Source organism: Ochotona princeps, chromosome 6, assembly GCF_030435755.1.
Source record: "Ochotona princeps isolate mOchPri1 chromosome 6, mOchPri1.hap1, whole genome shotgun sequence".
Classification (NCBI taxonomy): domain Eukaryota; kingdom Metazoa; phylum Chordata; class Mammalia; order Lagomorpha; family Ochotonidae; genus Ochotona; species Ochotona princeps.
This window is the reverse complement of record NC_080837.1, coordinates 40,860,709-40,879,647: the sequence shown is the minus strand read 5'-3', so window position 1 is coordinate 40,879,647 and position 18,939 is coordinate 40,860,709. Positions and strand designations below refer to the sequence as shown.

Below are 18,939 nucleotides of genomic sequence, written 5' to 3'. Positions count from 1 at the left end.
CCTTTTTCTGTCTCTCCTCTCTGTAAATCTGACTTTCCAATAGAAAATAAAACTTTAAAAAACTGCATTGAATAAACACAACTCACACATGACAGATTATGAAATAAGCAAAGAAAAGCTTAAATAGCTGCCTCCTGCATCTTCAAGGGCTAAAAGGAAAGCATAGCTTTAAGGAGAGAATAAATTGTTTAAAAGGTTTGGAATTTCTAAAGCAGAAAAACACAATATCTCTAAGTTTATCCAGTGAATTTAACAGATTTCACACTAAAGAAGTAAACTTGAAAAGACTGAAATTAAAATTCAAACAGAAGCACAGAGAAAATAAGTTAACTTTAAATGGAGACTCAATAACCTGTGAGAAAATTTAAACTTAGACTTGTGACAGTTGCTGAAGCCTACTGGTGTAACAACATGAGAGAAAATGGATAGTAACAATCCAAAAATATAGACAAATCAAAAGTAGGTAATTGGAAATCATGAAGAGGAGAAAAATGGGACACAAAAAATTTTTCCAAATTTCATAAGAACTATAAATTTAGAAATCCAAGCAGCTTAGCCCAAAGCAATTTTTTAAAAAATTATGCCAAAGCACACTGTTAACTGAGGTCTGGTTTTCATTAATGATTATTTTGAATGTGCCTGCTCTGAACTTAAAATTAGGGCCAGATGTCCACTAAGTTTTGTACATAAATGTCCATAGGAGTTTAGTTTTAATAGACCCAAAATGAAAGTACTTAAGTTCTCATCAATATTTAATTGTATAAATTGTGATATATATCAAACAATGAATATTACACAACAACCAAAAGGAACAAGCTACTCGTACACACAATGCCATAATTACATCTCATATTTTACCTAATTAAGGGAGTCCAACAGCATGAACACTTTCATTCCATTTGTGTAACATTCAAGAGAGGAGAAATACTAAATGATGAAAAGATCAGTGTTTCTATGACTGAGAAGAGGTTGGAATCTATTGGAAATTACTTTATATTGAATTGTAGCCACATGGGTGTGTACTTCTCAAAGCCTTTAACTATACATCTAAAATGTATTTCATCATACAAAAATTGAGCCCCAATGACATAACTTTAAAAGTTAGAAATATTAAATTTATACTCCCCAAAACATAAGAAAACTAAGTACATCATTCAAGCATGCAAAATCTGAGAATGTTATTACTGGATGCATAGGAATATCTAAGAATATGAGAGATATACCATGTTCATAAATAGAAGAATTGAAAAGAATTAAATCATCTTTAAATTAAGGCAATAATCCAAAGATGAAGAGGAAAACTTTTAGAAATAATTTGCACTACCGCCAGGTGAGAAAGTAGAAATGATGTGATAACTGGCAACACTTACACATTTATACTACATCAAAGAAGTTGCATGCATTTCTTTTTTAAAGAAAGCAATCTGATTTTATTTTCAAAGAATGTTGAACCGAGAAATCCATCTATATACTTCTAAGGTAAATTATGCCTCCTCCACCTACTAAGTTAACTACTTTAACATTAGAACCAGTGACAATGACACATTCTCAAAATGAAAGGACTATACTAACACTAGAAAAAATAACATTAAAGTTTTCCCTTAATCAAACTTGGCTATTTCTATTGAACCCCTCGGAATAAATATCCCAGGATATCAACCCACCAGTCCACCTTACTTCAGGAATTTTGACTCTAGCATTCCACATAAGGTACATACATTTTTTAATATCACTTTTATTGGAAAGGCAGACTTACAGAGAAGATGCAAAAAGATCTTCCATCCACTGGCTCACTCCCTAAATGATTGTAACGGCCAGAATCGAGCCAATCCAGAGCCAGAAGCCAGGAACTTCTTTCCAGTCTCCTACATAGCTTCAGGGTCTCAAGGAATTTGGGGCATCTGCTACTGCTTTTGTAGACCACAAGCAGGGAGTTAGAAGGACCCAGCACAGTAGCCTAGCAGTTAAAGTCCTTGCCTTGCACACACCAGGATCCCATAGGGACACCAGTTTATATCCTGGTGGCCCCACTTCCCACCCAGCTCCCTGCTTGTGCCCCGGGAAAGCAGAGGACAGCCCAAGGCCTTGGGATCCTGCACCTGTGTGGGAGACCTGGAAGAAGCTCCTGGTTTCAGATCAGCTCAGCTGTGGTCATTGTGGCCACTTGGAGTGAATCAGCAAATGGAGGATCTTCTCTCTGTCTCTCCTCTCTCTATATCTGACTATCTAATTTTAAAAAATAATAAGAATATTTTAAAAGAGGGGGAGTGGAACTGCCTGGAGCAACCAGGTGATGAACCTGTATATAGGGATCCCAGCAGATGCAAGGCAAGGATTTAGCCACTAAGCTATGGCACCGGACCCTATGTCAATAATTCTTAAGGTTGGGATTCGAAGGGAAATGAGTAGAATGAGGAGAGAACACTCTTGGAGCATGAGTTCCTTAGTTCCTTTCTTCTTAAATGCGATTGTCCAGTGTAACAGACTTTCACCCTGCCATTGGCTAAATCTGCCCTGTGAGCTCTGGAAAAGACTGCATTCCACTCTGAGCAATACAACCTTAAAAGGAGAGATCAAGGCACTTGATGCTCTTATCTTTCTGGACAATGCCTGACTTTCATTGTTAAAGAGCTCAGCTTGGAGACTCCAAAATGACCAAAGACCTTTATGCTAAGTGGTTATCTGCTCTCTATCACGACAGCCAAAAATCCTCATGATTATGGACTGATAGTTATCTTCATTGATTTTGCACTAGCACAAGTAAATCAAGAAACTGTATTATGTAGCTAGACAATAGCACAAAATTTGTTAATAACCCTAAGTCCAATAATCACACAAACTTAACTATCTTAGAGCAAAACTTTTTAATACTACAGGATCAAATTCTTTAACTGGAACATAAACATGAGAAATTCAAAACATGTTAGAAATATTTTAATAAAATTTTATCTATTACAAATCATAATAAGCAGGATAGGAAAATGGCAAATTAAATGTGCTTGTTCAAGTGAATATATTGTACTTTGTATTTGTTATGGCCATACTGTTGGTCCTACACTGATGAATTAGCTAGGAGATTCAGTTACAACACTGTGTGAGGTTAAATTTTTTTTTTTTTGGCTTTTAGTAACCACTTTCAAGGTGCTTATTCAACCTAGTTAATTTTTGAATGTATTTTTAGGATACTATGTGCACATAAATGCTATATAATATCCAGCTAAATACAACTCTCTTCAAGCAACTGACATTTAAAGTGAAATGTCTGGAATCATATCTTCCAGGTTGCTTCAATACATTATCTAGTTTCCGTCCTGTGCACCAGGTTCAGGGTAAATAAGAAAACTAATTCTAGCTCCTGCTGTTCCTTCTTTCCTCACAGCTACCAACTTGTAGTAAGCGGGAGTCCCTTACAGAGGTATTTTAGTAAATATTTTGAGCTCTTAACACATTCATTGTCAATTATCAGTTACAAGGAACATGAACTGCTTCTGATCCTGTCAACATAATGGTGAGGCACTATCCTATCTCAGAATCACAGCGTGATGTCATAACTTATCTGAATCAGAAAACCTCTTACAGATGCAGACCCTATGCTTGCATAAGATAGATACGTTGGCGCCTTAAAGAAATCCAAAAGGAGGCTATCGGCATGATTGTATCTGAAGATCTAAGTATATGCTTTACCTAATTTGTTATAAGACATGCAACTATGTTATAAGACATGTAACTATGACCCAAGAGATCAATTCAACGAATGTGCTGAAGATAATTTTCTGAAATGGTTTACCTATTTCTTTTGTTAGGCTAAATTCACAACCTTTCTTTGATTGACTCAAGGAAACTCCTGTGGTAAGGGATGGAGCCAGATAGCCATGAAAGAGAATCAGGATTATTTTGCGAGGACCTAGAATATTCATGTCACTAAATTTGAAATTTTATAGCAATGAAATGTGAAAAAAAATAGAATTGTGGTATTATAGAAACTCACTCTCCTGAGGAGCTGTACCCGCATTTTCTCTTGATATGGCAAAAACCAAGCATAGAATCCCTGCTCAAGTTTATTCCCCTGCTTATCTCTAAAAATACTGCCTATACCTTAGGTAGAAGGAAGATAATGTCAGTGGAAAGAGGTCCTCTATCCCTGTTACGTTAGGGTATTAGGGAAAAGAGGTAAGGTTTGAGGGAAGAAGGGGAAGGGGAGATACCTCAATGTTCACCTTCTATGCAAATTTGGAGGTGATTTCTCAGGATAGACTGTTTGGTCATTAACAAAATTTTCAGACAAGTCCTGTGCAAATATGGAACACACAGGAGGCCAGAATGTTGTCACTGGGCAGCCATAGAGTTCAACTTTCACTCAAGCTTCCATTGGTCCTGAAGTAACCTGCTGAATCCAGTGAGCCTTCAAAGGGTATGTTGTGAAAAGAGTGGTATGACTCCCTAGCAAAGGCTCAATACCTCGTCTAAAGGCTGCATGAAGAGTGAATGGCAGTGCCAACAGATCTGCAGGAGTGAAGGAACAGCAAGTAAAGCATCAGTGGATTGCAACATGCTGGAGAGGTCATGCTGCGTGTTATGTCAGCTATAGAATTCAGCTATAGAAACCAACAAGGCAAATGAACCATAATTGGGCCATTGACAATGAAAGGAGTGTCTGTCATCTTCTCTACCTAACCCCTGGAGAGTATTTCTTCCTCAAAACTGAATTTACCTTGGAGAGGGAGGTGGACAGAGGGTAGAAAACTAAAATTCGAGTAATCTCTTTTCCTAGAGGGTAACTGATAGTCTTAAAAGTGCTTGAAAGTGTTTCTGGGGCTGACATGTAGCTAAGGGGTTAAACTGCCAGTTACGATGCCAGTATCCCATTTGGGGGGAGTCTTCTTGAGTCTTGGCTACCCCTCTTCTGACCTATCTTTCTGCTAATAGGCCGGGGAAGATTAAGAGATGGGCTAGGTATTTGGATTTCTGCTGCCCACATGGGAGACTTAAATGATGATCTTGGTCTCTGGCTTCAGGCTGGCCCTAATCTAGCTGTTGTGTTCACTTGGGGCATGACCCAGATGATTGAATGTCTTCATCTTCCCTTCCTATTACTCTGCCTTTCAAATAAATATAATTTTTAGATTACTTAATGGTCAGAATAAACAAACTAGACTTGAAGTATATTTGAAGAGCACAAATAAGGAAACCATCTCCTTAAGTAAGTCATCTGAATCTTATTCTCTCCCCTGAGAATATATCTGAAAATGGTTAAAAAGAGCAGATGACACAACTTTGTAAAATTATGCAGCCTCTATGAAGTAGACAAAAACTTCTTCAAACTGGAATTTCAGAATCCTGAGGAAACTCTTAAAACTCCAGAAAATTTTGTAGATGTGCGTAATTGTAAGTTAGTTTTTTAACTTATGGTGAAGCCTGAAAAATATGAAAGACACAGTCGGTCTATAAGGTCACAATACATCAGCAAAAATAAATGTAAGGAGGGAGGTATGCTCTTCATACAAGCATTTCTGTTGCTGCAGAGATGAGCACAGAGCTGTGCTAGCCATTGGTATAAGCCAGAGTAGACCCAGAACCACTAAGCAGAAGAGGGGTTCATGTGTTCTGTACAACAGTATAAATTGTGGCATAATGTTACTATATCAATAAGCATGTGAAAATTCTGATGTTGATACATCACAGTAGGTTAGGGTCAATTTTAAAGTTGTTTCAAACTTATTTCAAAATTTTAAAAGAAATTAAAATAGATGCCCAGAATTGAAAAGATGAAACAGGAATTTGTGAGAGATGATTGACACATGAATAAAAGAAAAAATGGTGAAAGCAGTTTTTAGAAGATATTGAATGCAAAATAACAGAACACTTATACGTTGGCCATTAGTCAAATCTTACCATTTAAGCCTTTCCCAGGTCCTTTGAGGCTTGGCCTTATTAGCACACCCATTTTATAGACAAGGAACGTGAAGTATGGGCAGTCTATAAAACATCCCCAAGGTCAAGTATCAGTCAGGAATCCAGGAAAGGATCCTTTGCTCAGCCTCTATGCTTTCCATTGTTCTAAAAATGAAAAGGAATTTACACTTCCAAACAATAAGCAATTGGATTGTGAGTCAATAAGGAATGAAAACAAATTTTGACAACTTAATACCCAAATATGAGAGTATTTCTACTCTTCCTCTTGAAATAAGTGGAGAATTCACTTTGACCTTCTAAATTAATGAAGAAGCAATTCCATGTTAGGAATTTACACAACAGATACAGTATGCATATGCATGAAGGCATATGTACAAGCATATTTACTTCAGTGTTTGTGTTTACAAAAGACAGGAGATCAATCTAAATGTTTAGCAATAGAAGACCAATTAAATGAGTTGCATTTCATCCGTGCAATAAATTGCTTCCTTCTGAAGAATGGAAAGATAACTATATGTACTGCAGCATGGAATGAGCTTCAGTGTATCTCATAAAAAGGAACAGAAGAATGTATATCAAGTGCCTTTCAGTTGCTCCACTCTTCACATTCCTGTGCTTTGTTCTTTGCCTTCTGGAAGACCAGGCTACAGACCACATTTCTGGGTTTTCAGATCCTCTGCAGCTGATTGGCTTTGGCCAACAGCCATTCTCAGCAAGCTAACAGAAGTTAGGTCAGAGTGTTCTTCTACTTCCTACTTCGGCCTTGCTACGCCACTACTCTCCTTCAGGACTTCCTCCTACCAAATTCAGGCAAACACCACATTCATCCTTTCTTTGATCCTATGGGAGTAGCAGCTTTGGGGATATGAGCTTGGGCTACTAAACCAACCTCTTGTGATTCTCCTACATGATAACCCATATATGTTGATAATTAACTTGTAAAGAAAGCATTTTTTCAGGTTTTAAGTGTGCTTTGTTTCCTATTATGACTTGAACATACAATCCAACTAGAAGGATGCTGGTGATATGGAAACATGCACGTAAACATTTGGAAATGCATATGAAATGATAATTAGAAGTGTTATTGGGGATTGGGAATGAAAGGATGTCTATTTCCATGTTAAGGAAATAATCCAACAATCGCGCTTCCTTTCCATCTTGGGCCCTACAGGATGGCTCCTGCAAAAAAGGGCCAGGAGGAGGGCCATTCTGCCATCAACGAGGTGGTAATGTGGAGTACACCATCAGCATTCACAAGCACATCAATGGAGTGGGTTCCGCGGGTGCTCAGAGATCTGGAAGCTTCCATGAAAAAGATGGGGACTCCAGATGCATGCATTAATACCAGGCTCAACAAAGCTGTCTGGGTCAAAGGAAGAAGGAACATCCCATACTGCATCCACCTGAGATTGTCCAGAAAACATGAGGATGAAGATCTGCCAAACAAGCTCTATACTCTGGTTATCTATGCGCCTGCCACCATGTTAAAAATCTATAGTCAGTGTAGACGAGAAGTAAAGTTGTAAAAAGCTAAAATTCCAAACTTCCAGTATAGAAAAAGATCAGTGTGGAATCTGGTAAAGCCAGAAGTCTTATGGATTCAATGCATGTATAGTCCAGGAAGTTGATGTGCACATGAAGAGATCAGTTCTCTTCAAAAATGAGTTAGTAGCTATTTTGTGGAATCTAACATAATGTTATGTACATTAACATGTATTCTGGTAACTAGCCATTAAGCTATTAAAGTCTTAGTATAGGGTGTATTACAAATGCAATTCCTAGGCAATTTGCTGTCTATTATTTAGACTAAACATAAAAATTGTTCACATCTACCTTTGACTTTATCATTCGTGAGCTTTCACTTCATAATCGGTGCAAGTCTCTTTAGGCCACAGTAAATAAAACCTTGCAGTCAGCATTTAACTGTCCATCACATCTTGAATTAACTTTTGCATTCATTGCTTGCAGTGTTGTCTTTTTTTGGCAACAATTTAACAAAGGCATATGCTTCAAACTCAAATGACTTCACTTCAGATCAAAACTAAGAACTGTTTTGAAGCATAGTCATTTGATAATAATTTGCTTCAAAATAAGCAACATGCTTCTTTTTAGTGTATCCCACATCCTTAACATGTGACTCAACAATGTGGCAAATGAAAAAGTGCTCTCAAAAATAGTCCCTAAATAAAAATGTATTTCAGGGTTTTTCCATGATGTTGCTTTTTCATTACATTAGGTCCCCACTTTGTGTCTAGCTGCAAACCCCACCATTCTTAGTGGCAATGATGACAGACACCCTGAGAAAGAGGAACTGGGCTTTGGCCAAGAACTAGTTCTCGACTTCAGCATGTTTCAGCTTTCAAGACCAGATTGCTTTCTTCCAGGGATTGCCTCTTACAAGGAAGAATGGCCTGACCCTTGGACAGCACAAAAGCAACCCTGACTCTCTTCCCCACCCCTTGCAATCCCTCACCAGTTGTAACTTTAGAGATGCCAAGAACATCAAAAAATTAGGATCAGAAGGTCAGAAAGACAAACGCACAGTAGATGTATAGTCTCCAAGTTATTTAGTGGTTACCTGCCAAAAAATTTTAAACAGTTCATATACTACAGTATACTTAGCATTAAAAAGAAGGAAATTTTGGGCCTGGGGCAGTAGCCTAGTGACCAAAGTCCTCACCTTGCGCACACTGGGATCCCATATATAGACACCGGTTCTAATCCCGGCTGCCCCAATTTCCATCCAGCTCCCTGCTTGTGGCCTGGGAAGGCAGTCAAGGACAGCCCAAAACCTTGGGACCCTACACCCCACATGGGAGACCCAGAGGAGTTCCTAGGCTCCTGACTTCAGATCAGCATAGCTCTGGCTGTTATGGCTACTTGGGGGAGTAAAACACTGGATGAAAGATCTTCCCCTCTCTCCTCTCTGTTTATCTGTCCTACCAACATGAGCAACAACACAGATGAACAATGAAGACACTGTGTGAAAAATAAGCCCAATGGTAAATGATAAACATTTGATTCTATTTTAAAGGGTTTTTTTTTTACACTGTACTTTTGCTTACATCTTTGTATCACCAGGATTCTTAAAATACATAGGATTCCACCACTTGAGAATGCTGCCTTTGTTTCACTTACAATACATTTCATAAAACAAAACAGCCTCAACTCTCCAAGCACTGTTATTTTCTAACTTGGAGAGTACTAAAATATCCCATAAACAAAGACATGGATATTGAAAGCGAAAGCAGAGATGGGTGGGCATTGCCACACATCAAATTAAGCTAACATCCCATATTGGAAATCCTGGGTTCAAGTCCCACATCCACTGCTGATCCAGCTTCCTGCTGATGGTGAACCCTGAGAGGCAGCAAATGGTGGCTTCAAGTACTTAGGTACCTGCCATTCATACAGGAAACCAGGTTATGGAGCTCCTGGCTCTGGCTTCACCCTTGCCCAGCCCTGGCTATTGCAAACATTTGAGAAGCAAATCAGTAAATGGAAGGTCTTTCTTGCTTTGCTTTTAAAACAAACTTTTTTTTTTTTTTGGAAGGTAGAGAAATGTATGGGGTGGGCATTTGGTGTAGGAGCTAAGACACATCTTACTATGTTCACATTTCATACCACAGTGCCTTAGTGCAAATTCTGGATTTACTCCAGATCCCAGCTCTGTAAGTCATACTGTAGAAAGCAGTGGTGATATTTCAAGCAGTTAGATCTCTGTTATCTGTGTAGAAGACTTAGAGTTCCTGGTTCCTATTCCAGACTGTAGCAGGCATTTGAGGACTATCCCAACAGATGAGATCTGTTTCTTATCTCTCTTGACCTTTCAGCCTTTCAAATGAAATGCTGAAAATCTTAAATATAAGTCTTTAAGCTACAAACTACTAGAATTGAATGTTTTTGGACTTAAATTACCATTACATTTAAATTGATTAAACTTAGATTTTTTTCTAAAGCCACATAGACCAGTAGCTAGTTCATTAATTTCTTAAAAGTCACTTGGACTTTGTCAAATGGGAATAATATAAACAACCATTTTTTTCCCCTAGGTACTAAATCAATGCCATGAATTTTTCTCCAACGTTGACCACAACTATGAAAAATAATTACCAATTTACAAAAAAGGAAATATTCTTAGATTTTAGGTGATCCAGGATGTAGCACAGCTTAATTTCTTCCAATTTCCTGTAGTGTCAGTATATAGCATATCAACTAGCTTATTTGTCAGCCCAACAACTAGTTTACCTTATTTATTCACTGATCAGAACCAAGATAATTAATGCATCGTGTTAGATTGAGGCAGTCAGTTTCAAGGGTGCTAGTAAATGTCAATGAAATAAACTTGTTCCATCCAAAGATTCCACTCAGGGGCACCAACGTTTAACTGATATGTAGTAATTGAAGTGGTAGTCACTTTTGGGGCAAGGAGCTATGTAGGTACGTTTTGCAAGATGTGAGTCCAGAAATCAGATGCACATTGCTAATGAAATTGATCAAGGTTAAGGAAGTTACACATTTTTAACTTTACATTGGCTGTAACATGTGGTTCCATATACATCATTGAGTTTTAAATAATTGGTGACCACTCTGACCTTTTACTGTACCTTCTTTAAAAAAATATAAATTGGGCCTGGCATGGTAGCCTACTGGCTAACATTCTCGCGTTGCATGCGCCAGGATCCCATATGGGCACCAGCTTGTGTCCCAGCTGCTCTACTTCGCTTTCAACTCCTTGCTTGTGGACTGGGAAAGCAGTAGAAGATGGCCCAAGGTCTTAGGATGCTGTATCCTCCTCCCCCAGAAGAAACTCCTGGCTCCAGATCAGCTCAATTCTGGCCACTGTGGCCACTTGGAGTGAACCAGCAGATGCAAGATTTTTGTCTTTCCTCCCCGTAAATCTGACCTCCTGATAAAAATAAGTTTTTAAAAAATATGTATAAATTTATCAAAGGGCTATACTTTAAGATGCCATCCCTTACTGCTACTTGCTAATAAGTTTTCACTCAGCTCATAGAACAAGTCTACAGTTGTCATTTGGAAATGGCACGTCTGTCTAAGCCCTTCTCAGTGGCTTATATGGCAAAGAAGAAACCAAAAGCATGTTTTTCTTGCCACCTCACATGCAGTGTTTAGTCTTTATCTGGCAGCATGCCTGGAGTGTGAGGGTTGGTTTCTAGATAGATAGTTCAGTCTTTCTCCTTGCCAATTACGATCACTCAAATATCCTCATTATCAGTGGGTATCTTTAAACTCCGGGTTACACCTCCTTTTTATCCCACTTTGTTCTACTTCCAAGTAGAGCTTCTAAAATTGATGCTTCCATTACTGATGCCACTCAACATGTCTGACCATTTGTCCCTGAAGATAGAGTAGAAAAGACGGTAATTTCTGAAAGAAAAGATAAATAACCCAAACATAAAATTTGTTATACAAAAGAGCTTTCTATTTAATATGAAATGGAAACTAATGTTCCACAAAGAAATCTAAGTTTATGAAAGTAATATGTAAACATCAATATTGGGGTCCTTGTTTTGCTTACATAATCTTATGCAGGCCTCTCAAATAGCTACAATATCTTCAATTTTGTGTTTTCATTTTCTGCAAAATTTCTAAGTCATTTCAACACATAGAAATTTATACTGAAAGGAAACAATAGAAATTATATTCTGCAAAATTTTCAGACAGTTTCACCTTTATCTGGGGCAGTGCTCCATATATACCAAAAGGAACAATCATGATTCCAATCTGTTTGGGGAGGATTCTGGAAGACTCTGTCAGCAAACAGGAAAAACATGAGGCTTTCAATAATGTTATTTCTGATGCAACCCAAACAAGCTATAATCAACTAATCAATACTTTGCTGCAATAGCAGAATTGACCTGGTAGTGTCTTCATCTTTAGCTTCAAGTTTGTGCGTCTGTGTTAAGATTCATTTGAAAGGTAGTTAGAGTGCATAGGCAGATGGGTGGGTCCGGGAGTGTTTTGTATCTGCTGGTTCACTACCCAAACGGCCACCATGGCCAAGGCTGGGCCAGGCCAGAGCCAGGAGCTTCTTCTGGGTCCCCCACATGGGTAGCAGGGGTGCAAGCACTTGGATCGTCTTTGGCTGCTTTCCCAAGCATGAGTAACAATGAGATGGATCAGGAATTGGAGCAGCTGGGACTCCACCAGTGTCACAAGTGGAGGCTTAACTCATTAAACCACATCAACCCAGTGTACACAGGAGTTACAAAGCCATAAATAAGTCACTATTTTAATCCACAGAATTTCTTACAGTAAATCAGAGGAAGGAAGGAAAACTCCGTCACTGACAGAAGGTTTGATGCAGCTAGCTTGACTGTTTTCTTTCCACAACATCCCTACTTCCAAGGCCAGGCACCTGAGTGGAGATCCTCTGTCATCTCTTACTTGAAACACTGTTAGATGTTAACACCAAAGGATGATAATGATGCTGAAGATGGTGGTGGTAATGATAGTTAACTTTTGTTGGGAGCATCCAATAGGTCACTTTCACCTTCATATTTAAACATTTTATCTTTAAAGAATTTGAAACTTGTATTGGAATCTCCAAGAGGTGTGCTGAACTGTTGTGTTGCCAAATTCACACAAAATTTACACAGGTTTTCAGCCTTTACTTTTTAAAATTCTCTTCCACCCCTCCCTGTTTCTGCTAAATTGTTAATTGCATATATCATGCTATTTTACCAGTTAACTACATCTCAATTCACCTCCTGAGAAATTTTAAAAACTTGACATTGATACACCACTTTGATCTGAGGTCCATATTTGGTGTCCCGATAATGTACTTTCTAGCTATTTTTCCAATACAGAATCCAGATTATCAGGAACACAGTGTCACCTCCTTAGTCTCCTTCAATGTGAACAGTTACTTATTCCCTTTGAAGCATACAGGTCAGATATTTTATAGAATGTGCCTCAGTATGAGTTGTGTGGTGGGTCCTATAACTACGTTAAGTCTGTGCATTGAGGACTAGATTATTGAGTTGGAATCTTTATTGGGTATCGTGCTGCAGGCATACTATCTTTGTTGGCAATATTAGTTTTGGTCACTTGCTTAAGGTATATTCTTCACTGTAGATGACATTTTTCCCATTGTAATTTGTTACTTGGTTATCATATAAATATTCTCTCATCAACTACTAAACTTAACATCCTCTGATAATTCATGCCTGAATCAACTTTTTTCTATGATGCCTGCAAACTGATCATTTCTTTTGATCTTTTCTTTTTAATATTTAAATAGCGGAAAGGGATGCCCACCTATGTAGGCCTGATCGGGCTGGGGAGGGTCAGGTATGGAAGAAGGTAGGTGGGACAAATGTTTTCTGTGCCCACAGGGGAGGGGAAGGAGGCCACTCTTGGTTATCAAACTACACCAGCACCTGGGGGACAGACATCTCAGACCCCATGTTGGGAAGAGTGCTCCAAGGGTGTTACTTGAGTGATTTTGATAGCCCTGAGGGATTGTTGGTTTTGTTTTCTTTTACTTATTTTTAAAATTTTGAATTTTATGGTGCAATTCCACATTGTCTGTTTTGTTGCTCCAAGATTGAGAATCTTTCCAAAGTCTACTTATTTACAGAATCCACCTTAGTGCATCCACAGACCCAGGAACATGCTGCAAAGCCTGGCCTGAATTGCCCAACCTGTTCTTACTAACCATTGTATGAGGCAGTCCATATACCCTGCTGGCCTAAATGAGCTGGCTGTCGTGACCTCCCTGTGTATTTAGGCATTGCACTGGCACTAGCAACTGAGAGGTTTAATCCTCAGGCTCAGACTTCAAGGGCTGACCACAAATCTTGTGAAATTTCCTGTGAGTTTAATTCCAGTATTCTAGCTGGGAGTCCCCCAAGAAACTTTGGCTAGGGTGACCTCAGACTTGATTCTTATGTGCATCAGCCAGTGCAGGGTCAGTTTCAGTCTGTTGCCTGCACCAACCAAGGCACATAACAGTGGATGCAGCTGCTGCCCACTTCTACCGCAGCTTCACATCCCACGAACTGACAGGTGCCATGGGCCAGCCCAGCCAGCCTGTCCACACCCTTGCACAGACCCAGTCTTCATGCATGCAAGTAGAATGCCAAGGCCTAATTGAAGTGACCCCCAATAATTCCCACCAGGCCCCCAGCAGTCCATTTTTACACATGCCAGCCTCTACTGCAGCCTAGTCCAACCCAGCCTGCATCTCATCTGGGTCTCGTGAACACCCATGAGTGCTGCATGTCAATTTTTGAAAAGTCGTGTATGCATTAGAAAAGTGATATACCACCCTTTGGTTCAATCCCCAGATGTAGGACTGGATGTGGCACTGTGAAGGTGTTCAGGCTTATTTTGTACTTTGTTGTTCCAGCCATGGAATCTATATGTTTAACACTTTATAAAGATAGCTTCCCAATAAAATGAAATAGGTAGTACTATCATTCCTGTTAGAGATAGACTAAGACCAAGTGAGTAAAACTTAAAACTTATACAGCAGTGAAATGATGAAGCTGCATTGTTGCTGACACCAGTCCTGCCCTAGGCCCTAACCTTGGCTAAATAAAAATCCTGAGTCTTTTCCCACCATACAGCAGTGCCTTCCTTAGCACATGTAAATATGCACACTAAATATTCATTGACATGAATTGAATTAAACTGACGAAGAACTAATGAGCAAACTGGACTCTCATTTTCTCCTTTGCATTAATTTTAGTGATCTATCCCAAGTAGTATACATGAGATTCCATGAAGTGAAGTGAGGATGCAGCAGTAGCTTTTAGGGCTGACAGAAATGGTGCTTCCTGTCCTTTCCACCCCCGTGACCAATCTGGACCTTGTTATGCACTCAGTAGAGCCCAATTCTGTATCTGAAATTCTCTCTCAATTGTCTTTAATTTCACTCCTCTCTATTGTCCTAACTCTCAGAACCTCTTGCTCATTTTTCCAAGAAAACACCTAACCACCATGAGAATAACTTTGCTTCCAGCCTGTCAACCAGCTTACGTCTAGTTCCTTCTTATCTAGCTTAGGACCAGTGGTTCATGGATTCAAATCTCTCCAGTGTGTATTCTCACCTTTGTAACTATTCTTCCCTTGCAAACTCTCAGATCTGGAAGAATCTACACATCTCACTTCCTCTCAAACTACCAAGCGCATGTGCAAGAAAGTACAGTGATAGGGCTAGGTGTCATGACAAAATCTTCCTTGGCAAAGTTCAGCAGTTTCTTGAACCAATCCTACTCGCCTTCCTCAGAAATTGTCCTCGTTAACAAGTGTAATGTCCTTTTCCCAAGCATCTTTTGAGTGTTCCCTACAACTGCTAGTACATCCAGGCTATCGAAGAATCCACTTCATCTTCTAGTCTGCACACCTATATGCAATTCCTTCATACACTTGCCTTGGCTTCCTCGTCTCACTTTTGCAAAAACCTATGCTCTGGATCCCAGTCACCACTACAACCATCAGTTTCTCTCTCCTTTACTCCATACTTTTTCCCCAAAGATTTATTTATTTTCACTGGAAAGACAGATATACAGGAAGGAGCAGAGACAGAAAGGAAGACCTTCCATCTGCTGATTCACTCCCCAAGCGGCTGCACCGGCCAGAGCTGAGCCAATCTGGAGCCAGGAGCCTCCTCTGGGCCTGCCGTACGGGTACAGGGTCCCAAGGCTCTGAGCCATCCTTGACTGCTTTCCCAGGCCCCAAGCAGGGAGCTGGATGGAAAGCAGGGTTTCTAGGATTAGAACCAGCACCCATATGGGATCCTAGTGTATTCAAGGTGAGGACCCTTAGCCGTTAGGCCACCGTACCTGGCCCACACCATATTCCTGATAGCTAAGGCCAATGACTAATAGAGCTTGCTTTCTCTTCAAATATATGAACAAGCCCAAGTACGTGAATTTCTCTTTGATCTTAAACATTCCTTGGTGCTTATTCTATGTATCATTTGTGTTTGTCCCTTGAACACTGCTCCCATTATCTTGTCTCCTTGCTCTTCAATCTATTTCAATTTACATGTGCCCGTATCAATCTGATTTGCTTTCTCCAAGGTCATTCCTCGCTTTCTAATATTTTTACTTTAAAGGCAGATTTACAGAGAGGAGACAGAGAATGAACTTCCATCTGCTGGTTCATTCACCAAGTGGTCACATAGGCTATAATGGCCAAAGCTGAGCCCATCAGAAGCCAAGAGCTGCGTCTGAGTCTCCCTGTAGGTGCAGGCTCCCAAGAACTTGGGGCATCCTCTGCTGTTTTCTCATTTGATAAACAAGAGCTGGGTGAGAAGTGGAGCAGCTAGGACACAAACTGGCACCCCTATGGATGCTGACACTTGAAGGTGGAGGATTAACCTTTCTGAGCCACAGTGTTGGCCCCTTTCATAACTTCTTAGTTGCTAAATCCAATGGACATACTTCAGGATTAATCTTATTTGACTGTTGGCCACCTCCTTTTATTGCCTTCCCCAATATGTACTAGATATTGGGGATACTATAGTGATTGAAAAAATAATCTCACTTTGCCCTCATGGAGTAATATAGTAGGGTCAGGGAAATGGACAAGAAGTAATTACGTTATTATCATTATCACACATTTACTACCAAAAGACTGGTGTTAGAGACTACACAATCTAGCCTTATCTAATTGTCATGCTGTTAATAAAAACTTCCCTGTGGAAGTGACACTAAAATGGAGACCTGTCCTTTCTCTCCACATCTTCCTTTACACATACACCTCTTTCCTGACGCACCTTCCTTCTCACCTCAATTCTGATTTCTTCTACAAGGCTCTATTCAGGTGCCAACTCCTCTGCAAAGCTTTCCATTTTCTTCCCATTGGTTATGTTTGCTTCCTAGTGGCTAGATGTTGCTTCTGAGCCTACAATTCTACCAAAATAACCCTTAATACAACACTTGCTTCATTTTAATATTAATCAACTTGCCACATTGAGTTTCTGGAGGGCAAAGCTGCTTGATAGGATTAGACAAAGAAGGTACATGTTCTCTCAATGTAAAAGGCAAAAGGTTCTGCTAGTGGACATCTCAATGCCAGCTAAGAAATCTTTGAGAGCCAGAATTGACTTTGGGCATTGTCCACTGTAACCCACTTTACAGGTGAGGAAACTGAGGGTAGCAAAAGTCTCTCTGAGACTGAGACAGAGACACGATTACCACATATAATGGTTAACTCTTGAAATGCCTGCAACAGCCATGGGTGGGCCAGGATACTCAGGAACTCCATTCAGGCTTCCTACATGGTGGCAAGGACTCGTGTATTTGAACTGTCACCTGCTGCCTCTCAGGGCACACATCAACAGGAAGCTAGAACTGGGAGCAGAGCCTGAATGTAAACCCAGATGTTCTAATGTAAAATGCCAGCACCCCAAGTGGCATCTTAACCACAGTTCCAAAGGCTTGCCCCATTTGAAAACACAATTCAGGTTTCCTGCCTTCCCATTAACTGAAAACACAATCAAACACTTAATGATCTGCATTCAAACAACCATGCCATGCAGGTTTTTTTAAAAAAATTGGAACATTGAAGAATAAGTATACCAGTATAGACCTATAACCAGCTATAAATGCTAGGTCATTTCAACAGAGGGTGGGAACCATCTGGCCTGTGGGCCAAATAAGGTCTACAAAATCATTTGGTCTGACTCTGTCAAAGTAATTGTAAATGGGACTCCAGTTTCAATAAGTCTATAGCAGGATAATTTTTAAGTTGATAATTTTGCATGGCTTGCAAATGTTACAAATATACAAATGGCCCTCAGCAAAAGCTTCCCCACCCCTTATTTGGGATAGAGGATAAATGTTACCAATGTTGGTAAATTTCTACATACTCAATAAAAGTAGATATCTAAGTTCCGTGGATTGTTCAGAAGTAGTACTTGCTAAGATAGAAGTAAGGTACTGACCAGCCACTGACTTTTGAAATAAAAGTGGTGACTTATTGGATGCTCACTATGAGCCCAGTACCGGGAAACATTTTTGGTGCATACAAATTCTATGGTAAGTTAGTAAGTGTTCGTTAGTTTGCCTAAGATCACATAGCTAAGCAGGAGCCACATCAGCATCTATAGCCAGGAAATCTGAGTGTAGAGCTATGCCTGAATCTGCTGTGCTTCCTGGCCTTTGTTAGACATATGTATCCTCCCCACCTAGACAGCTCTGGCTGCTAACTTATTACCAATTTTGTTTAAAAAGTAAAAAGGGAGGAGTTATTTCTTGTTAATAGAAAATAATAAATTATCACCTTTTTGAAATTGGAAAAATAAATGAAGTTTTTGTTTTCACAAACCAGGTTCCATTGCACTTTTTTTGTAGAAAAAATACAAAACTCTCTGATCTTCCATGTTTCCTTGTATTTTTTGCTTGTTTGTTTTAATGCTGTCTTGGATTAAATTCTAGACAGCAGTAATCAAGTGACAATTTTGCATAGTGTCCAAAAAATGGCAAGTATATTACGTAAGACATTATATACACTGTCTGTACTTATCTCTCTTCCAAAACTCATCCTTATTATAAGTATATAACATTCATCTTTGGTATGGTTATGATCCTGTTTATAAGAAGACCACCAAAGTCACAGACGTATATCAGGGCGCATTGGTTTGAAAACCTACCAGTTTTTATAAACATCAAATAAAAGTGCTTAACTAATGACGCTTGTCATATTCATACAAAAATAAGGAAATGGAAACTTACCTAAAGGAGGCTATCAATCAGGAAGAAAGTTTCAAATATCAATAAGTTGGATCATTTTTTTTAATGTAAAAATGTCTGGTATTTCTGTTCTACAACTTTATGGAATTTCAGTACTGCTTTCTGTTTCACTTGAGTACCAAGCTAGGTAGTATAGAGTGAAACTACACCAAAAATATTTCTACGCCTACCTGCTCTCCCAGATTTCTCGCTGAAGTTAGGTAGTTGAATCTGAAGAGAATTTGCTGAAATGAAAAATTTTAACACAGTAGAGACACTGTAGAGCCTTAAAGACCAAGAAGGTGAATCTGGGGGT

At 39.3% G+C, this 18,939-nt stretch overlaps 1 protein-coding gene across 1 annotated transcript; it reads left to right on the top strand.

Annotated features, from left to right (window-relative positions):
- Positions 1-7,085: 7,085 nt before the first annotated feature.
- LOC101532017 (large ribosomal subunit protein eL31-like) lies at positions 7,086-7,439 on the top strand. The gene has a single exon (XM_058665384.1). The coding sequence runs from the start codon at positions 7,086-7,088 to the stop codon at positions 7,437-7,439; it is 354 nt and encodes a 117-aa protein (XP_058521367.1).
- The last annotated feature ends 11,500 nt before the right edge of the window (positions 7,440-18,939 follow it).

Coding starts and splice junctions, on each gene's coding strand:
- LOC101532017 (XM_058665384.1), top strand. CDS start 7,086: ATGGCTCCTGCAAAAAAGGGCCAGGAGGAGGGCCATTCTGCCATCAAC.